The sequence below is a fragment of the Sinohyriopsis cumingii genome, chromosome 15, assembly GCF_028554795.1.
Source record: "Sinohyriopsis cumingii isolate HCF-2022 chromosome 15, ASM2855479v2, whole genome shotgun sequence".
NCBI lineage: Eukaryota > Metazoa > Mollusca > Bivalvia > Unionida > Unionidae > Sinohyriopsis > Sinohyriopsis cumingii.
In genome coordinates, this window is record NC_142975.1 from 98836654 (window position 1) to 98860928 (window position 24275).

General features: G+C 34.2%; 1 protein-coding gene across 1 annotated transcript in view; it reads right to left on the reverse strand.

The window, feature by feature from the left end:
* Nucleotides 1-6072: 6072 nt before the first annotated feature.
* LOC149782378 (cell adhesion molecule CEACAM5-like) overlaps nucleotides 6073-24275 on the reverse strand; it is a 136840-nt gene continuing 118637 nt past the window's right edge. Inside the window, exons 12-15 of the mRNA XM_089935120.1 lie at nucleotides 14563-14862; nucleotides 9361-9437; nucleotides 7735-7805; nucleotides 6073-6274 (exon numbers count right to left, since the gene is read on the reverse strand). Coding sequence (XP_089791246.1) covers nucleotides 6073-6274; nucleotides 7735-7805; nucleotides 9361-9437; nucleotides 14563-14862 — 650 coding nt within the window. The remainder of the gene's footprint in view (nucleotides 6275-7734; nucleotides 7806-9360; nucleotides 9438-14562; nucleotides 14863-24275) is intronic.

Consider the following 24275-nt stretch of genomic DNA (forward strand, 5'->3'; position numbering starts at 1 on the left):
ATATATCCTGTCTAATACCCATGGGAAGCCTCCTTTCAATATTGGTAGCCTCGCTAATCTGATCTAGTTTGCATAATCTTGACCTCAGACAGGTGTTATCTTGGAATGACCTATAGCATATTTAACAATCATGTAAATAGCATTACAAAGCCACATGATTCTTTTGATATTAGAAGCGGAAACAAAAATTAGAAGGAATCTATTAACTAGTGGTATTATTGATAATGAAATATGGCATTGCACTTGTACACAAGTACAGTCAGACACCAATTAAGTGAACAATACAGATTTAAAATCGTGAATACATCCATCTGTCTCTCAATGGAGCGTATATATTATATGATTATTATGATGTGCAAGAAGAAAATTGTGATGGAATATTTCTTTTGTCATGAATATTCATGTTCTAACTTGCAAATTCTAACGCACATATGTGTACTTAAATTTAAACAACGTATATTACAAACAATGTACATTACTGGTGCATGCTGCTGTAGTACAATTACGTCAGATCTATGTTGATTTTTATTACTGAGGATCATGCAATTGTTTAAAATACTCACTGTGGGATCCTATATTTGTTCATACACTTTATCTTCCCCAATATGGAATATTGTTTGGAGAATTATGTTCCATACAAAAATATGATAAAGCGTTTTGGTTGACATAATCCATATACAGGTCGATTAAGAGTATAAGACAAAGGTAAGATTTTCTGGTAAAAAATCTATCATATTATAGGCCGGCAAATTCAAATTTTAACACCTTCAAAAAAAGATGAAATCCTTCAGCTTGCCTGAAAATATGATCTTTCTGAGGCAAAAGCGTCTTTAACAAAGCTTGAAATAAACAATAGCTTGGTCAATATTTAGTGGACACTAATGATTTGCATAACAATGCCTTGGATTTGATTAGTCAGTCTCCATCTGACTCTAATTTACAAGATATGGAATTGGAATTAAAATACAAGAATGAGATACAGTTAAGAAAGCTTGAACTTCAAGACAGACAGGTGCAGTTAAGTAATGAGGAAAAGAGTAAGATAACTACAGTTACTGAAAGAGAACTATGAAAAACAAATGCAATCAAATAAGAGAAAAAGAGAGGAAAATGCAGTTGCTAAAAGAAGAGAGAGCGAGGCAAATGCAGTTACAGAAAGAAGAAAATCAAATGCAATTGGAGAACGGAGTAAGAGAGACAAATACAAATGCAAATGCAAAATAGAAAATGAAGAAAGAGAATTTCAACTTAGATTAAACAAATTAGACGTGGCAAGTGAAAATCACATCCCCCTTTATGCACACATTCATGTTTTGATGTTGCTAAGAATATTGTATGTTAGTGTCCCATTTTTGGGGAAAAGAAGTAGATAAATATTTTCCTCCTTTTGAAACATGTTGAATTTGCAAGAGAAAAAGAGCACTTATTTGACAGGTGGTGATTAGCCAAGAAAGTTGATCAAGACTACAAAAGTCAAAGACAACTCATATCAGTTGAAGATTTCAAGACTGATCTTAATGAGCATATGGTTGAAACTTTTGATAATGCTGCCCATACTGCTCACTAGTTTTCCTAAGAAAGTTTATTTTGTCAATAATTCTTCCACTCAGCAGTCATCTGGTATAACAAATATTTCAGTCTAACATGATCCCTTCGAAATCTCAATCTGGTACAACCTTTAACAAACAAGTTTCTGATTAGATTGAACAGATGTCCTTATCGTGTCCTATGTGTACTGCAAGAAGAAAGGACATGTTATTCCTGATTGCAACAAATTGAAAAATAAGCAACATAATAAAGACAGACCTATACCAAATGCTTTTATTATAAGATGTCATGGTAATGGTCATGTGTTGAAAGCTTTACATTTGTTGGGTCTAACAAACCCATCCAATTATATTATGGAGAATTATGAGCTATTCATCTCGAAGATTTCCATATCACTCGTGGGGGATTTGGCCAATCCTACCCCAATTACCATTTTAAGAGACATATGAGCTTAACATAGTCTTTTATTATCTCTCCATTGTGTACATTTGTCATTAAACTTAGTCTCAGGACCTGTGACAGACAGAACAGTATTTTCTTTACCGGTTGATGGCAATCATTGAGTACTAGACAATGACCTAGTTGGAGATAAGGTTAATCCACTTGTAACTGACAAGCCTTGTTTGGATCAGAAGGTGGATCCTATTGAAAACGAAATGCCTGATTTTTACTTAGCTTGTGCAGTTACTAGAATTATGACAAAGAAAGCTCTTGAGAATGATGTTGATCAGGAAAGTTTTCCTTTAGTTGACATATTTATGAGTCAGGTGTTTGTTGAGGTCACTTGTACCCCTTGTTTGGATCAATCAGAAGGTATTGATCGCAGTGATCATATTTTAACTACTCATTCTCTTTCTTCTAATCAGGGTGGCAAACATCAATCATTTGTCTTCAAACAAGTAAAAGATCATAACACATATCCTGTTTCTTTTGAAGGGGCATTACAAACTGAATCCACAGAAGTACCTGTTATTTCGTTATTAATGGGGTCACTATAAAACAATGGAGACCACCTGAGGCACATGCTGGTGACGAAAGCTCAAAGGGCTATCAAATAGTAGTTCTAAAATTGTACATACAGGAAAGTCTAAATCTGGCCCATGAAACTATCTGATCTTGAATCACTTTTATTGGCCACAAATTAAAAGTGATGTTTATAAATACTGTAGATCTTGTCATACTTGTCTCATGGTAGGAAAACCCAGTCAGAAGATATTTAAGGTTTTGTTTCAACCGGTTCCTGCCTTTGGCGAATTATTTAGCAAAATTATGATAGATTGTGTCGGTCCCTTACCTAAGACCAAGTCAGGTAACAAATAATGCTGACCATAATGTGTATATTTACAAGGTTCCTTGAGGCATTTTACATAGAATAATATTAAAACTAACAATAGTAAAAACTTTGATAAAGTTATTTGTTTCTAATTGTGTCCTTCCCAAATCTGTTCAGTCTGACCGAGGGTCAAATTTTATGTTTGGAATATTCCATCAAGTTATGTACGAACTAACCATCCAATACTTTAACTCTTTTGCCTATCACCCTGAGAGCCAAAGGGCTTTAGAAAGATTTCATCAGACTTTAAAAAATATCATTTGATCATATTGTTTTGATAGGGGTAGAAATTGGAATGAAGGCATTCATTTATTATAGTTTGCTGTTAGGGAGTCAATTCAAGAATCTTTACGATTCAGTCCCTTTAATATGTTTTTTGACACATTGTTCTTTCAAATGAAGATACTGAAATTAATTTTTCTCGATTACGTTTCCAATTTTAAGCATAAGTTGTCAAAGTCTTGTGAGGTTGCAAGAGCAAATCTGCACTAAACTCAGTCAAAAATGAAATTACGGCATGATAAAATCTGACAGGAATGGAGTTTTCAGTCTGGTGATAGCGTCCTGGCTCTCCTGCATGAAACAACACCATCTTCAGCCTAAGTATTATGGTCTTAGCACAGTTGAAAAGAGAGTAAATTATTTAATTTATATCATCAATACTCCTGGGAGGCGAAAAAATCCCAAACAAACAACTTTGGCATATAAATATGTTAAGGGAGTATGCTGATAGAGATAGCCAGGTTAATCATGCAATTACTTTAGTTGTACCTGTCCCACACAGTGAGGGGTTAAGTGATGTAATGCAATCCGACTGTATTAACCTTGGAGTAACTAGTCCTCGGAATTCAGAAATAATGAATAATCCAGATCGGAAATTTTCACATTTGCAGCAACAAGAAGTAATGAACTAAAACAGTTATTAATTGAGTAGTAGCACTTATTCCCAGAGTTTCATACAAGAACAAATCAAATCTGCCATAACATTAAAAACTCTCAAACAGGAATGTTTGAAAAAAGAAATTCAGCATTTGCTGGAGAATGATTCTGAAAGCTGAGCAAAAGAGACTTGAGTTCACCATGGATACCTGTTCCGAAACCAGAAAATACTTTTTGCATATGCACTGACTATATAAAGGTGAACAATATGAATAAAACACGCTCATTTCCATTACCAAGAATCAATGACTCCAATGATAAAATCTTAAATGCAAAGTATGTCGCCAGCTTTGAAATTCTGAGAGGATTTTGGCAAATTCCACTGACGAAAAGGTCAAAGGAAATTTCGTATTCGTGATTCAAGATGGACTTTATGAATATAAAATGATGCCATTTGTGATGAAAGGTTTGCCTAGTACTTTTCAACGTTTAATGAACATGATTACATCTCGTATTAACATGATTTCATCTGGTATGAACATGATTACATCTGTTACTGATAATTGTGATTCTTACATCGATGCTATAATTACAACGATACCTGGAAATATCATATAGTGACAAATCGGAAATTCTTAGACAAACTCACTGATGCAAATTTTCTTTATATAGGAAAACATAAATGGCATACACTAGAGTGATATCAATGACGTAATTATTATATGTCATTTGGAAGACAAAGCCCAGATTTTCCGTTAAACAATAAGAAATGACATCAGTAGATTTAAAATATGGATAATACAATGCATAGTGCTTTTAAATACCTTTGAGTGTTTTCTCTGCCCATGGTTATTTCTGGAAAAAATGAAAAATTACCGATATGCATTTTAGAACAAGACTTATGGGGCAATGTGTGGCTGAGTGGTCTAAACTGTTTGCCTTTATCAATCACAGCCATCTCTCCTCTGCTGATGTGGATTTTGAGTGCTTGTAACAAACAATTTGGGTATGTAATAAAGGTTGCCAGTAGCTTCCCATGGGTCATTGGATCTGACAAGGGTTTTCCCTGGTTATGTCTCCAACACTTATACTGTTTACCATATATAACATAATATGTGCTGGAAATGGTGTTCAACGCAAAACAAGAACAACAATACATCAATAAGACACCTAAATTAGACTGATGAACTACTGGGCAAACAGATGTCTCCAATATTCAAGACCATTTATTTCTTTTAACTGCTAAGTGTCTAAACCATGTCTGGTATTCGCCAGTTATAACAAGATCATCAAATTAGCTGCGCTGGAGCTCATATTGGATCTCAGATCTTATATTAACATCAATTTTCTCTATGATCAAGTAGGCATCATTAGAAGTCTTGTGGTGAAAAACCAACATCACTATGAGCATTGGATCAGGGTCAGTAGTGACTCTCATGATAACCATCATGCCATTGTATATACAAGAGGCACTGTGTTCGTTAGTATCAACCAGCTATAGTCCATGTTTGTAGAGTTGGCCTGAAGCAATCTTTGCTGCACTTTGATTCCCATAAAACTGATATGGGAACTGAAATCCCTGAGCATAGCAAATAGAGTAGGCTGTTAGTTGTTGACTATTGATGTCAATTTAATTTGATTGTAATGTCATGTTTGGGATATATAAATAAAATTAATTGAAATCACTTGATGTAATGTGTTGCTTAGAGCAATGCCTAGAAATGTTTTGCTTTAAAAAAATGGCATCATGTGGAAACTCTTTCAGAAGCCGTGTCAACATATTCAAATTAGGCGATTAAAAAGAAGTAATTTTTAATTGTGATAATGTCAGTACCTTTTAAATGATTTTTTATGCAGCCTTGACACTGTCGGATTGTGTTGTTTTATTAAAAAACAAAACAGAAAAATATCTTTGTAGTTGGCTGTAAATCCACGGCAATTACATTTTTCAGTGGAGTTCTTCATAAGAATTAATAATAGAGATGGTTTACTATTTAAGTTAGACCTTATGGAAAGGACTCTTTAATGTGCCTGAGACCCCAGTTAGTAGAGTGATCTAAAGTGCCTGTCTTTACCGATCATTACTGTCTCACCTGTCCACATCGGTTCAAGTCTTGGGCTACGCTGAAGTCGGTATATGACAAAGTTTGCCAGAAGCTTCCAATGGTCCAGTGGTTCTTACCAGGGTACTCCTGAATTGTTCTTCCAATAGTTATAATGGCTGCCATGCATAGCTTATCATAGGCTGAACAATGACATTCCTCCCAACAACAACTACTTCTGTATTTTTCTTAACAGAAGTAAGTGTGGGGTTACAGTTTTGTTTGTTGCCTGGAGTCACCTTTAGTACACAGGGCAGTATCTTTAGCTGCCTCGTCCCCAAAGTCATGAAACCTGTTATGCAGCTGTATAGGGTAATCAGACCCATTGTGCTTCATGTTAGGATTCAGTTTCTTTTCCTTATTTGGTGCTTTTAGTGTTGGAGCACTATTTAATATTATCTTTGTGTTATTCCTGAGGTTTAAAAAGAGGAATATTAAATGTGTTGCTACATAAAGAGGACTTTACTCCTGTTTCATCCTTTTTTTTCATCTTCTTTGCCATGGCTGAGAAGGTTGTACTATGTCAGGAGGTTATATATTATTTCTTCATCTGTGGCCTCTGGAAAGGGGATATGTGAAGCTTATTTTATTCTTTAAATTTCCGTCTGGTTCCAGATTTTGCAGTCCTTTGAGTAGGCATGATGGTCATTTTCATAAGGTATAAAGCGAGGGGTGGCTTTACAATCAGATTCCTGATAGAAAGAGATGGTGCATCGTCAACACACGGGGGTTTTGCGGCATCTATCTTTGTGATGGCGGTACGTCTGACAGCTGATAAATCAAATTAGATTTTTATGGTGTATATCAAGCTTGACCTGTCAAAATCCAACTTGTACTACCGTTCATAATGTTTTTGTGATGAAGGTAAGCATGATGGTGTTGTTGGCCTGCAGATGTCCATCTGATTTGACAAATAGCAGTGACACCTTAGTTCTTCGAGGAATTCAGTGACTTATGTATTGCTGACTCCGACCAAGTCATGGCAGCAAATCATGTTTATTAGATAATGTATGTGTGATTTAGATCTTTAACAGAGCTTTTACAATTGTTCAGTCATATCACTATGATATCTGCAGTTTGGCAGTTTATAGTGATGTTGTCTAGCACTGGGTCATCATGCCGCAGACATGTAGCATGGTGTCCCACCCAGTCAATATATCCTGATACCAGGCAGACCAATCCTAACGTTTACCTCTTAACGCTGAGCGCCTAGCAAGGCAGGAATATGTTATTACCATTTTTAAAAGTCTTTGGTATGTTCAATGTTGAAAGTAAATTACACAAAAATTTGACCAAAATTCTAATTGGCAAGTACATTTCGCAGAACAGATGTCAGCTGGTGCTAAAACAAAAGGAAACAAGGCTCAAACCCACAGAGATTCTACACTATACAACATTTGAATCAATTCTCTCTCTTGAAAAATTATGATGCACTTAATTGATGATTTGGATTGAAAAATGGAAACAATCTTGCTGCAAAAATAGTTCTTGCTTTTGGAAAGAAATGCTTAAAATAAATATAGATATAAAGTCACAAAAATAAATAACTGGCGTATGGTACAAATAGTTTTTAGTAAACATCTACTTTATTTCTGCCCTTTCTTTAAAATATTAGTATGTAAATGTTATTCTTCCAAAAAGAGAATCTTTCTGTTTTTAGACCAGCAGCTGTATCAAAATGACTTTATGTGCACAAAGTTTGGTACAAGAAATAATTATAAATTCATCAATACATTTGCATATGAAATTAAAGGGTATGAAAAATGACATGAGTATCGTACACTGCTCCCTCGATAACTTACACACAACAGGTTCCATAAACATTGACCACACTATAAGCAAATGTGCGTGTTAACAAGGTACATATACAACCTAACAGAGGGATGGAAGTCAATGGTGTGATGGAGGAAGCCAGACTCCATCTCAACTTTCTCAGTCAGTGTCTTTCAACATAATACCTGATAAGTTTAACTTTGATGTCAGCCCCTATTACACATGAAACTTCCTGGTAATAAGGTGTCCATAGCAACATTAAATTTTGCCAGAGGTTTGAGTTTAGGTTTATACATCCACATACTTCATATCTATATATAAACCCATACATAATGTGATGTATAAGTACATAATACAAAGCATTGAAAACAAGTCAACTGTCAATGATTCATAATTATATATCATTCCATTCTAATCAATATGGAAACAATCGAGCAGGTGCTACATTTATTAAATATGAGTCAAATTTGCTATTCCCGGTCCATTTGATGTCCAAACTTTGACAAATGACGACTTGTTTATTTTGATAGATCTTGTATGGGTTAAGTAATAGTATTGTTTGCAATGAGGCCAACTACGTCACCATGCATGCAGGACATGGTTATTACGAATGCTGGGTGTTGTTCGACAGACTACAATGTATTGTTATAAACACTGCAGGGTGTTGGTGCTTTTGATAACATGTAACATTTTGTAGGGAACTGAGAATAAACTACTAACCATAATATTATTGATCAAGGTAGAATCAAAAGCTCTACACTTTTATACAAACGAAGTACTAGTACTTGTACTACTTGATTAAGTGTTAAGTGGAAAATGTTGCTTTCACTTTATGTTTAATTATAACTATTGAGATATATGGACTGCATCTGTTGTGAACACATGAAGGATCTTTTACATCGTGGAAAGTTCAAAACGAATTGACCAGGAAAAGCCAAACTATTTTTAAAGATTTTAGTTTTGAGGTATGGGAATAAAAATGTCCTTACATGACATAAAAAGACCAGTATTGGTGAACCGGTATCTGTCTTTTCAACAAACTGTTATTTGATTGGGCACACACTCATCAGATGCATACAAAGTGTCTTCAATGGTTATGTTCACAAGAATTAATGATGATTTCGATGAAAAAAGAGCAGATCACAATATCAAGCACATGTTGGATGGCAAGAGTTATTTTTAAAACTAGATTCATACAAACGAATTACATCACCAAGAGTCACAAAGTGAACAAATATTGAAACCTTACCCTTAACCAGTGATGGTAGAATTAAAGGTTTAAGCCATTGTGGTATCAGGTTTATTCATATATCGTACCCAAGTTATTCAAGATTCTGGTCAGACTCTTCTTTTTGACCAGCTTGTTATGACATGCCCTGACAGGTTGGGTATACCTGCATGTTAGAAGTGGATCATGTTTGATCCATAGTAATGTATGCCAGTAAAGAAAGTACTTTACGTCAGTCGCAGTTCTTTTATATGACCTCATCATGGATTAATAGTTTCATTCATTCTGTAGATTGTGCTTTCAAAGTTGTATAATAGATGCAAATAAGGGTGATTAGTTAGAAAAATTAGCAAACACCTTAACATAAAGAATATGATTATTATCGGTATCACAATCAATATATTACATATTATTATATTTAATTTTATAACAGAAGAATAATTCCTACCTGATAATGAAGTCCGTCTTCTTAAGAACAGTATCAAAACAATTATTACGGCTAAAGCAGCTACACCACCACCAACTGCACCTCCAATAATAGAGCTTTGTTGTGGACTATTAGGCTGGTGTTCTTCTAGTTATGAAAAGATATACATGTAAATTAGTACTATAACTATTCCTTCTGCAAAGATATACATATCTGCTTACAAAAATCATATGATGGCAAGTGAAGAGACTTCATCGATATCAATATCGCTCTAAAAGCCAACAATTCTTTGCTCAACTTTCTCAGCAGTTTCAGAACTCAACAAATGCAGTATATGTATAATCCTGAAGACACAGAAGGGTGTTATGGCATAACCACATATTGAGCCATTTTTATTAGGAGGAAATTGTAATTGTAAGTCATGAACAAGATACATGCATTTTGAAACTGGCTGTTTTAAAATTATAATTAAGTCCCTTTTCGAAATTAATACTTATACAATCTTACATTTGTAAGGTTTCAATTTATTTTCTTATAAATACCTTCATTACATAATTTACATTGAGTGCTAGTTAAATATTTCTAATAAATCTAAAATGCCATTCAGGTCAAATTATTCTTGAAAACATTTGATTTTACACCCATGAATACATGCTTTCATAATGTACCACTTGGACACTTCGTAGATTACACAGATGCAGAGGTCAGATGGGAAGTCCTAAATATTACTGGAAATCTAGACATGTGTATTCCAGGGGTTGGCAACCTACAGCATGCATACCTAAAAGTGGCACATCAAGAGGTTTTGTGTGGCATGCAAAGGACAGCCAAAACCCCTGGCAGAACAAATTCATGACTTCATGAACACTCATGAACTGTTTATAAATGTGCATGACATTTCTTCAAATGTTCGTGATCAGTTAATCATATGAGTTTATGAACAATTTTTCATTACAGTTTCATAACTAAGCTAATGAACACTTCATGAACTTGGTTTATGAACAATTCAAGTTCTCTGATGCACCACTAAGATATTTCCTTAAAACTATGGCATTTCGTTATTACTTTATTCATAAAATATTCATGAAATTTAATTATACAAACTTCTCACAATATTTCAGAAATGTAAATAAAGGCGAATAATTAAAAAAAATTAGTATGATAATGTTGTTCATTGAGATCTATTATTCAATACTTGTGTACTTAACCTGAGTAGTTCTGGATTAATGTAGGAAAATATTTTCTGGCCATGATGAATAAAATGTCCTTGCTATAAAAGCTTTCAATGATTTTGTTCAAACGTTTTCGTCCATTACTGTCATAAACTGCATATTTTGGTGACTTATAACAATCACCCATTGCCAATTTGACGTAAAAACTGGAATATGTAAACAATGATTTTCCTGACTGGATGACTGTGAAGGAAGACTTGATATTATTGGTTAATATACGCACTGGATCTCAGTAACTGAACCTCCTTTTCCCTACAAACAAAAGATCACACAAACGGTTCTGCAACAAGTACATACCTTTAACGAAAAACCATGGACTCCGGTGGAATGGACAGATGAGAATATTTTCAATATCATTTCTTTTAAGTAAGTAGAACTGCAGAAAGGCAATCATGAAGAATATGAAGGAGATAATTTGGTGAGAGCAAAATTAGGCAGAAAAGCATGCCCAGCCAGGATCATCAAAATTACGGTGCGTATCTTTTGGGGGGCATTAATGAGTATTTCAATAGAAGTTATATAGATATTTATTAGATTTTATGTCATCATATTAGTTTTAACCAACTAATGACACATGATTTTATCAGACCAAATTTAGACTTGTTCTTCGAATTTTTGAAAATCACTAAACATTATCACACTCCCCCTTTTTCGATCTCGACACAAGATGTAGTACTGCATCTACAATATGAATTTAGATGTTCGGTATAGTTTTCTGTTTCATGACGTGCTATTTCTATGATATGATATAATTTGTTAAATTAAAACAAGATCAAATTAGTTAATGCATCAATCTATACACAATACAGACGCAAATAACGATGTGATGAAACCGGAAGCAGTGATACGCAACATGCGTTGTCGGAGAGGATGCATTAGTGACATTAGGGCCTATACCACACAAGCCGGACGTTTTTTAATAGAAAACGGCAAAAAAATATAAAAATGAAAGCACAAAATAACTTCATCTGTACAAAAAATATGTATACAGTTAAGGTTATTTAGTGCAATGGTGTTGTCAAATATTTGTCATATTTTCTTGATTAAAACATCGGACTCCTGTGACTATGCATATGGCTAGGCAGCTTCAGTTAAAATACAACTGGTGACAAAATTCTCCAAATAATATAAATGCTCATTAAGTTGTGTATTAAATGTAAGTGACTAAATAATTTTGAGTATGATCATAATTGTTCCAGTAAATAAAGTGGGATACAATAATAATGTGCTAAAAGTTGAAGACAATGTTGATCAGAGGTTATCTGTAAATAACTAACCTTATCTTTCTTTCAGATTAGACAACATAAAGGTACAATTAGTAGTGGATGAAGTTTGTAGGTCAAGGCAGAACATTTTGCAACTGGAGGATCCTATGGCTAAGATGAAAGAGACATTAAATAGTTACTGCTGCAGTAATGTTAAAGATCCAAATAGTAATCGGATGGAACAGCTCAAGTTGCAGATGGAGACATTCAGTAGTGACAATGGGTGGGACATTATTAAATTATTGGCAGTGAATGTCTTCTCAAAATAGTTATGTGACAGGTCAGTCTCTGGGAAAAAGATGGGTAAAGTCAAGAAAAACCCCAAATACAGCCCCTTGACGATGAAAGTTAAAAATGCTTCAACAATTGATTGAACACAATTGCCCCAATATCTTAAAACAATCTCAAAGATAAAATAAAGAATATACAAAAAGTGTTGCAAAGAGTACAAAAAAAAAGAATATTGCTTTTCAATTTACATATTTTTGTTACATAATATAAATTTTTAATATAATATGTTGCATCTTTTACTGTTTTAAAACCCCCATATCTAATGTAAATTTATAATTCAGGATGAAATTTTATTATAGGTTTTTGTGAATTTGTCAGATAATCAATTTTGTTATAGGAACTGTGAAGTTATGGTTCATTGATGAGAAACTTTGTTCATCATAGTTCATGAATAAATTCATGCACGAATTCATGAATAAATATGATCCAATTTGGGAACTTTTATGAACTGTTCATCAATATTTATTGAACTGTTCAAGAACAGTTTGTAAAGTGTTGATTCATGAACAGTTCATGAGATTAAAATTTCATGAATTGACCATTTTCAGTTCATTCATATTCATGAACCTGTTTATGAACTTCATGAACGGTTCATGAACCCAGTTCATGAGTAATTCTTGAACAGTTCATGCCAGCTCATGAATTCTTCATAATCATTTCACAGCTGAAGTCTTGATTTTAACAGTGTTACTCTCTTGCCGTTGGCATGCACTAGCTCATTTTGTAATTAATCTGGATAAGGGTGGCACACTGTGTAAAACAGGCTGCCAACTCCTGGTGTATTCTGACATTATAAGAGATACATGTTTGACTTGCTATGTGATTTACTGGTCACATATACTAACTTTTAATAAGACTAGCCATACAGGAGAGATTCCACTACAAAACAGCATCTAATAAGTTATACAACTTATCAAGATTGTTTCAACAATTACAGGTTGTAGTATAATTGCATTCCTTCAATGCAAGCAAAGCACGAAAACTATTCTGCCCATAGTTCCACGAATGTATGTTGACTAACTGAGCAATGTCAGGGCCTAAAGTAATCTCATGTTTATTTTGAGTTTTGATTGTTGTGAAAATGTCCAAGAAATTGGCGGTCAGAAAAAAAAAACAAATTTCTAAAGACACAAAGAAACAAAATACTGAATATGAGGTCTGAAAGCCAAATAAGTATGTGATCTAATTGAAAGATACGTCATGAGCCTTAACGAACATTTAAGCATGCAATACATGTTTCAACATCGTCTTATGGCAGTGTTTAGTGAGCAAGCATGTAATTATCAATGATTGTTAAGTCGAAGATGATATATGCACGAGGCCTACTTTGGTGTGGTAATGAGGATGTGTTTTCTTGGATTATGTTAATTATAATAGTGATGCTGTCACAAGTATGATGCTAATTATGAAAATTTAAATTTATTGTACCATAGCAATGTTCCTAAAATGTGATGTTGAAGATGATATATGAATGATAGCTATTTTCTTGTGGTAATCAGGATGTATTTTCTTGGAGTATGTTACTTATAATAGTGATGTTGTCACAACTATGATACCAACTATTAAAATGAAAATTATTGTACCATCACAACACTCCTAAAAAATATTGATTATCAGAAAGAATCCAAGTTATTGAACAAACACGATTGTACAAAAATTGATCTTTATGATTCAGTAACTTGTACGTGTATGTTGACAGTTTCGTCAGATCTCGAAATGTATTGATTAAGCATTTTAACAAAAATGTCAAATTATATTTATACAAATGTTTGTTTTCTGAAACTTATTTTGTAATTAGATACAAGTTCTGAAAGTAATGATACCATCATAGACCATTTACTACATGTGTTCAATGTCATCGACATAGTCACGTACATAAACATTTAAAAATTCTCAGTTATAACATTTTAAGAATCACAGTTATTAAATATTGTGACTGAATGAATCTTGATAATTACACTTTTGTCGCAAAATGAGGTTGCTGCAATGCATATTTAAATATATGCTAAAAACAGAATATGATAGTTTTGAGCTAATCATTCTGTAACCATAAAACAATATGATTGTATATATCTATATTAGTTTTAAATTCTTTAATAAAATAGTCTATCTCACACATATTTCACATTTTACTTTATTTTTTTTGAGTTTGTGTGCTTACATATAGTTTTTCATGCAATATGTTTATCCCATAATAATGCCAGTATAAATTTTGTCCAAAAAGTAAGGAATGTGATAATTGTTTTGGCAATATTAGAAAGAACATATCTGCTTGATTTTGTAAAGTTATGGCTGGGGTTACCTCAAAAAGTAGATCATACATTCCATTATACCGTGAATGATAAGACTAGGCCTATATTACATCATGACATGTGTATCATATTTGTGTTGGTCATGTTTGGAATATATGGCTATCATTGGGATAACTGATTTATAATGTCAAATCTGATGTGGACAGCAAAGAGATTGTGACTGGTCACTAACCTGATAATGTTTTGCCTGTGATCACCTCATCTGCCAGTTCTCCATTTCCCTTGACATTAAATGCATATATTCTGAAGTAATAGACTGTATTTGGCTTTAGTTCTGTGATTGTGGTATTAAGCAATTCTTCACCCTTTCCTCCAGGTACCAACGAAGCATTTTGCCATAAGATGTTATCCATGCTAAACTGTATAACAAAAGTCTGGTCGAAGCCACCATGAAAACCAGGATACCAGAACAAAGTTATTTGGTTCGTCTGTAAATTGGTGTAATTAAATTTGTACGGTTGCCCAGGTTCGCCTGTAAAATGTTGTAATAAGCATCATTTAAATAACAAGAAATTAAATAAATTTATTTCTGAGAATACGATCACATAAAACCGGGAAAAAGATGCCCAGAATATTGTTAATTTTATAACTGCACACGATAGTATGTGCATCATGATATATGCAATGCACTCAACTGGCCTCAAACAATTTGCAGAAATTCATGATTAGTAATTCTCTTTCTTGCTTTTTTTTCTATTTATCTGCTGAGTATTATAGCCATCTGAAAGTGCAATGGATCATAGGATGACACTGGTCTACCGATACATTCAAGAAACAAAACCAATCTGATTTAAGCTTAATTCATATTATGTCTTGCTCTCTTCTGAAATGCATATAACTCTGTGAAAATAACCATTATTCCAAACTAGTTAATATGAAGAAACAAAACAAAAATCAAAAGCAACATAATTCTAATATCTGGAGAAAAAGCACATTCTTCAGCACTTTAAATCTAGTTTTTGTTCAAGAATTGTTGCAAATAACCCAAGATCTTAAACAATCTAACTATACGTAGAAACATTTGGTAGAGCTGGATACCACAAACAAAATGTGTGTTGCTGTATTTCTTAATGTACCAGGATATGGACCAGTACAATAGACCACAATTATATTTGGGACCAACTTTTCACTGTTCTACTGCAAGAGTCTGAGACGTTTCCTGTAAGTTCAATCTGTGAAAAACTGTAGAATACCTTGCTCTGATTTAAAGCAATTATTAATCAACAAAAGTGAAGTGGCCAAATCAAGTCTTGCGAGATCGTAGTATAGATACGTAACATGAAAAACTACTACAACAATACTACAGTAGACACGAATTTGAGGTTGTACAGGGTATTATTATGCACAGCGATACTCGAGTCCCTGTCTAAAATGATATATGATCTTAAAAAACACTTTAATACGGTTAAATTACTCGGTTGATTCTCGCATGAATAACGAGAACCCGTACATTTTAATTTGCATAAATAAACGCAAAAGAGTAATACGCCATTTTGATGTAATCAAGCAGCTTCTTCATATTTGGTATCAAATAAGCCTCAAAGTTAAATTAATACAATTAATACAAGCTTGTATTTTTACTGTAACAAAAAAACATTATTTTCTTTTTGCCAATATGAAAAAGACAGACACAAAACTATTAAAGATTATTTAGGGCTAGTGATCCTGCTTACAGATTTCTGGCAGACTTAATATTGCACGGATATGTCTGTTTACCATAACATGGAACCATGTGCGAATATGCTTGAAATAGTATTTCAAAATGGCACATTCTTTTGAATTAGCTTTTATGTGGAGGGTGTCATGCACATTTTTCCATAAGACTCTTAACTTAAGATCTGACTTTTAGATGTACTGCCTTAACACAGGTAATAGCTTAAACACTAACATCACCATGGTATCAAATACAACATTGCCAGTTTGAGTCTAACTACCAAAGAAAAACATTTCTTAAGTAATTCAGATCTTAATGCGCAAATGGTTGCATATGTAGATATGAAAGTCAATATGATGTAAGGCTGATATCAGTTATAGATACATGATTCATACATGTGTATGCAAAAATAAATATAAATGACAGTTCAAGGACAGAACCAAAGAGTAACATAGAATGAAGATACAAGCTATGATGCCTCTAAAAGGGGTAAAGTAAAAATGAGAAGATGAAATAACTGTGCTAGAAAGCAATCTGTAATTGAGATTGATTAAGTAAAACTACATCTGATGCAAAATTTGCACATGCTGCAATCCAGAAGGGTGTGTGATTAGGATTTTTAACGTAGCTTTTAACGTTTTTTTTTAGTCATATCGCTACGATGTCTGCAGTGTGGCAGTTTATAGTGATGTCTAGCACTTTGGCATCATGCAACAGACACGTAGCATGATGTCGCACCGAGTCATATTATCCTGACACCAGGCCGAAAAATGCTAACACTAACCTCTTAATGCTGAGCGCTACGCGAGGGAGCTGTTAGTATCATTTTTGAAGTCTTTGGTATTACTTGGCCGTGGTTCGAACCCACGGCCTCCCTCTTCCGAGGCGAACGGTCTAACCATTAGGCCACGGGAGCGGTGAACCACAGAAGAAGAAAAAAAAAAACGAGAAAAAAACACCAACAATTTCTGGTTTGAACTTCTGATTCACTTGCAGTTGAAATACCCAATACAGGCCAAACAGAGCTGGGCCTGTATATATTGGCATGGTGCCATTAACTAGCTTATCCATACTGGACGCTGGATATGTAAACAAGTCTATAATTGTACAGCAGACAGCAGGCCTACTTGATTTCTGTAATGCAAAATGTTTATTTCCGTTTGCATACTCTCAAACTGCCAAAACATCAGTGTGCTTTCCACATGGAAAGTATGATGTTTGTCGGCTCATTTGTTAAGTTTTCAAAGCCAATCTCTATATTAATTTCATTCTCGCCATATTTCATGAAAGCAACAAGAACCTTATTTATATTAACGGCTCAGGATTGCTCATTCTCTTTGTTTTTACGTGTTGACCTTCTATAAACGATTGTTCTGAGAGTAAACAAACAACTTATACCATTCACGAATTAACAAAACCTATACTCCCAGAATGCATAATGTTGTGTAAAGGAGACAACTGGTATTTGTATGTATTTAGCAGATGACATATCTACTAGAATCACGGGATGTTGTTTTCCCACAATATGAACAGCAGAACAAAGAAAATGCATAAACATATATCATTTTTCATAAAATTCTAGAAAATTTAAAATGTAAGGACACAGTCAATGCCTTGTCAAAATTATTGAAAATTCAAGTCTATTCAAGGACAAGAAAAGGGATTTGAAAACCCGTGGCTGTTCAAAGTTCGGACAAACCATGAAATATGTAGCATGCTTACAATCTTTGAAGGAACCCATGATTTCAATGGCCACTGGGGATCTAGTATGTCATTTGGTAATCTGGGCGCTTGTTTGGTGTTGAAATGAAAATGTGATAATCAACATGTACAGCACACATTAGCTGGATTGAAATAACCTCATATTTAACAGATTAGAAGTAGTCACAATCCAATAGTCTCAAAAGTAGTAATTAACAAGCACAAATTTAACAGACATGTCTGCTTTTATATTAAAGAACTTTCCTCGTATATAATGGAGAACAATTCTCTGATCGATTATCATAATATTTTGAAAGAACAGACCTCTCAACTAAAAGCATTACCAGAGGACAACCATATCAATATCAGGCAGAAAGGCTTAAATCTCTGTTTCATTTGAATTTATCACAGACTTATCAAAGAGGCTCAAACAATGTTATATACATTTTAAAACATATATTCAGAACGGCACAAATGGAGGCTTGATTAAGGTTTTGAGCAGAAAAGGATAAAACTTGATTTAATATTGACTAAATCACTTATTACATATGAAATATGTGAATACTCTGATGATATTAGCATTGCATATTGTAGCAGGATTGACAATCTCCAAGTGCAAATCAATTAGATATTTTAGGTACTTAAATAACGATGCCATTATCTACATTCATTGATTGACAGTACATGTTTGACAAAATGACATAAGACATTTCAAAGGTACAGCAGCATGAGCACCTGAGGAAATTCAAAACATCTATAATCAGACACAAGGAAATATATACTGAGAAAATTTGCAATACATTTGACATTACTAGATACAGGAGCACAATATCTTTCTATTTTTGAGTGGATTTAATACTCAGTGATGGATCAAATCCTTTATGAAAGCTATTTTATCTAAATGAAATGCGAACAAAAATAAATAAAATAAGAGCTAGGATTGAAGAGATGGCAGTTTCTGATCTTGGTAGAGATCAATAATTAAAGCATGTAATTGATGGGATCTTCAATTAGAGAATAATTTTTCACTGTATATGCATGCCAACTGTGCATCTGTTAAAACAAATCACACAAACGAATGCAATACGAACATAAGCTTGATTACATACGTTAATTACTGGAACTCATGCAGAAAACCCACAACAGGATGCTAACGCAAGTGTAACGGTACTATAACTGAAACAGTAAGTATGTGAGTGTAATATAAGACTACCAATAGGTGCAAAATAAGCTGACACACTTGTATTATTAGGTCTGTTTGAGAATGAATATAACCACTATTGGAATGAACAAACAGACACTGGAAGGAAAGCCAAACCATCATTGCAATACATATTTCACTACTACCAAGGCTGATGCGTAATTTCGTGAACGAGTACGTCTCTGGCATATTACGCATGCTATTCGTACTGAGGCTGCGGAAAATGCAAGCAAGTACATGTACCAGAATTAAAGTTTTAAAAGCACAGCAGTGAATCAGAAAATTATGTAGTGTATCCCATATGCATTCAAACCAGTAAAAGTCTTTAAACAACTGTTATCAAATATGATTCTAGATAGTATATCGGCATTACACCACTATGGCTCCTCGGGAGTTAAAACATATTGTCCTCAATGCAAATTTTTTATTCCACAAGGGCATGTATTTAAAACCACAACCCCATGGATTAACAGTGGTTCTCATACATGTTTGAATCATACATACATCAAAGCTATCAATGATGAAATAGAGTAAAGCATTAAAACTAATTTTGAAAAATTGGAAAAATCCACCATAGAAGGATCAGGAGGAATTTTGGACATTTGCATATGTTGAGGTGCATTTGTCTCCCCACCAACAGTGTTTCATGGATTGAGTTATATTCCAACACCAAAATGTATCGATCTGCAGTCATTGATAAATGGAATAAAACAGACGATCAATGTTTTCAGCCTGAAATTTTGTCATCATTTTATCTAGCTAGTGATAATCAAGACCAGCCGTGTAAATACTAGCAACCACTGGGTGAACTTTATCTTGGTAATATATAAATTCCCATGCAGGCTACTACCACACTGAACAAATGTGAAACAAATAACCCAATGATTCATGTTAGTGTTTTTACCTCATGATAAAGGATTTATCCACTTGCGCATTCCCCACAATTTATGTTCTTCTTTTGAGTGATATGATTGGTCTAGAATTGCTGTTTCTTTGCGTATAGATAACTAATCTTTCTCATTTGATTAACCAACAAAGTAAGCACATGGGTAAAATTTTCCTTGCAGATTTGCATGCATGTATTTAACACCCAAAAGGTGCTTGAAACCCATGACTTGTATTGTGTTAGGATCATTAAAAATCTAATTATTACTAATGATATAACCAGGCAAAAACATTTTGAAATTTAGTACACTACAAACAAAGATGAATATTTCCTATATCACATATGCAGATTTTAAATGTTTCAGTATTCCAGTCCAAAAAATATATGCATCCAATGACCATACAACAAATACAAAAACAACACAAGTTATTGACAACCCCCTATGTAGGTTTTGTTACAAACTAGTTATGAGTGCTGGAAAAACTGAGTCACCAATGTCCTATTATGGTCCTGACTCGCATGAGTTTTTTATCCTGAAGTTATGATGAAATGGGTCAGGCAACAGTTTTATTTACCAGTAGCTAAGCTTATGACAAGCGACAATATTCACGAGTTTTAGGATGCCACTCACTGCTGGATCTGTGACGGAGTTAATGGAATTGAAAGTGGAAGTGTAGCTTCTTGAGTGTTTGATCACAGTCATATCACTGGCGTGTATTGAGGAGCTGCACACATAGCATACAACTTACAATTACAAATGCACCCAAACAAAACAAAATTCCTGTATTGTTACATAACCTTCATGGGTATAACGGTCACCTAATAATGTGAGCATTAGCATCAGCATCAAAGGCAAAGCTTAGTCTTATTCCAAATAATAAGGAAATATAAATGACATTTAGACTCAGAATATTACAGTTCATTTGATGTCACGATGGGGTTGAACATTACAAAAGCCACATATAACTCCTTGATCTAGAGCACTTCACTAAAATAAAATTTGTCAGACAAAGGTAAAGTACCCTATAACAAATTATTCTGAAAACTCCCTATCTTAATAGAGTTATGCATGTCAGAATCATCAATAAGTGATAAAGAATACACAAATTGTTCATTAGTTTCCAAAACAGAATCAGACTATTGTTTTCAATACATGACCATGACACTAAACTCTTAGAAATAAGATAATTTGGAATAGACTTGTCTTTATTATGTTGCCAATTTTCGCCTCTACCAATCAGAAATAATGTGCCATATGTTAGATAATAAGTACAAATAGGAAGATATAAGGATTTCAGATTAGTCTTATCATAATTTTGATTTTTAACTTTTGATTGAGATTTGCAAGTGTATGTATAAGAATGTGATGAAGCGTACCATGGAACTGTTGAGAGGAAGACAGTGACAAATGAAACTTCATTAGTCATCAGTTGTGCAATCAGCATTTTCTAAAGTCTCCACTATTTGCTCACTGAGATAGAATAGTGGAAAATTACTGACATAAGAAACTCTGTGAGTCAAGGACTAATCATCAGCTGCACAAGCAGCATTTTCTAAACATTCGACCTTTTGATCATCTCGTTACGTCTTGTCTTCCTTGTAAATGCAATTATTGAACTCTTCAATTAATACGAGCTGTATGACGTTATCGTTGTCTTGATCAACCTTCTTTACCAAGCACCAACTATCAAATAGTTGGCTTTTTCCTAGCAATTTTGACACGGGTTTTTCAGTTGACTTTCTACAATTTCTGAAACCCTTGTCAACATGACTCAGGTACCAGTTCTTGACCTGTCAATATATATTTTTTAACTACATCAAAATCAGCACTGTGCTATACTGACAGTGAAGAGTAGAGTTTACGAGCTTTGCCAATAAGTACGAGATGTAAAAACAAAGTCCAAGGCTTCATTGGAAATTTCAGGTTTTCTGCAACTTTCTCAACATGATCAAGGAAAGTATTAATCTAATTACTTTCTTCAAATGGGGGTCATAATAGTTATGATTTTCAGTATCAAAAGCTGATAAAGCGTGCTCTCCTTGCCAGTTTTAATTATTTTAATCTATATTTCATTTCCCTTTCTTCTTTCTGCATCTATATTTCTTTCCTTCCTTCCATTCCCTCCTCCTTTTCTTAGTACTTCTTTTCATGTGGAATATTATTTCAAGACCTGACATATCGAACTGTGAGCATTACTGAGATATTATACTTTCCGGCTATCTACTTTAGGTAAGTTTCTCACCTAAATGCACTGATATTCAAAACTTAAAAGTTTCATTTTTAGTATGCGTGAATAAGATGTAAAAGTTAAACAATTTTTCAGAATTTGGAAATTCCAATATACTATGCTTGATTATAAGTAAATTTTGGATATAACATTGTATGGCATATCTTCTAATTTTGTATCCTTTTACTGATTTCACCCAGCTGGTCTATCATCTTGTCAGGTTGCTTGTTTGTTGGTTGGTTTTAAAGGTAGCTTTAACACATTATTGGCTATATAATGATGAATACATGGGAGCTATATGCCTTTCTCAAGGATAAACTGAGACAGCTGCCGAAATGAGCTGTCCTTCATGGGTCTCGAACCTACAACACTTAGATCATGAGCTCAACGGTCTGGCAATCAAACTACTGTCTTACTAAGACAGTAGTCTGATTGCCAGACCGTTGAGCTAATGATCTAAGTGTTGTAGGTTTGAGACCCATGAAAGACAGTTCATTTCGGCAGCTGTCTCAGGTTGTCCTTGAGAAAGGCATATAGCTGCCATGTATTCATCATTATATAGCCAATAATGTGTTAAAGCAACCTTTAAAACCAACCAACAAATAAGCATTATACATTATACATTTACTGGAATGAAACCATTTAAGTTGAAGCAATGGAGTAATTTACTGTTTATTATCAAACATGCTACTTCCTGTCTTAGATTACAGTAGTGCATGTCTTAGGATGAGTTATCAGCATATATCTGAATCAATATAAAGCCTCTTGTTGAATTAATTCTTGTCATTAACCGAATCATTCTACATTGCCCATAAAATCAATTCTAACTCCTAAATATGGTGGAGATTAAGATACAAGGTCGATCCCATGTAGAGAATTTGGCTAAAGCGTTACACAAGTCTACATGAACTCCCACTCTCCAATTTATTTGCAAGCCAAAATTCAGTGTTAATGGATATATCCACTGTCCTGCATAATGTTTAAATATCTCTAAAACAGACAATATACATTTCTTACGTACAAGTTCATTCCGTACATATTAGGTATTCAGATTTGTTTATGCTTCCTTGTGCTCATTTTTTATCAGTAACTTCTAAATATATAATAAAATGTACATTAATTATTTGCAGTGATCTATTGCTGATTTGGTTATAAATGCATGGTTCACTGACAAAATATAGACAGCAAATATGTAAACGTTATTCTGAATATTCTTCATTTAATATGCACCAATTTAGGTTAGGTCACTTAAACAACTAAGCAATTCTCCCTCCCCTCACAGCCAACTTAGACAATGGTTCCTTAAGCTAACTTATCTCAGTATTGCATGGTTTAACATTCTGACCCCTTGACAGTAGTGAAAGGGGTCTGTTTATGGACAATTTAAATCCCAGTAAAAAAAAGTCATGTGCACGATTAGGGACAAGGGGAATTTAACATGGGAAAATACAGAACTGGCACTTTGGGGACAATGGGACTTTAGTTTAATGGGACAACATCTAAGGTCTGCTGAAATTGTGTCCCCACTTGTGGACAAGACATACGTACCAATAGTGTCTAATCATACGTATGTCGACCAAATAAACCAGGTCACATTTTTCACCAAATCGTGGACTTGGAACACGAATGCTGCGTTCAAAAATACCAATCCAAACAAGAGGAGGAAGCTGACCAGAAGAAAGGGAACTTCAACATTTTCGATTTCGAATGGATGCAACAGACCAACATTTACATTTCCAATTTCTGTGTGGCTCAGCGAGCGATCACCGTTTGAAAACCGATCCCGAGTTTAAATGCATCGTGGAAGGTTAAAAATTGGTGGACCAACTAATCCCATGATATGGTTTGTACGGAGGACGGACGAATGCCATCTGTTTGCTGTACCACGCTGATGAATGGAAAGGAGAAGAAATCAAATACGTGCACGTGTGTTCGCTGTATCATTACATGTGAAAATAATGTCGCTTTCCCGTAAGGCACCTTCAATTACTGACGGAACTCATTGACCTGAACACCATTCGACAATACGAAGGCTTGATCAAGTGCAAAGTCATGCCTCCCACGGACTTGTACCACCCCGATTTACCTCACCATTGCCAAGGAAAACTTACCTTGTCCCGTACTTGTGCCGAAACGTACAACCGAGACCAGACTTTTCATCACACTCAGGAAGAATGAGCTTTGTTGGGAACGTGGGTCAGCGCGGAATTGTTTA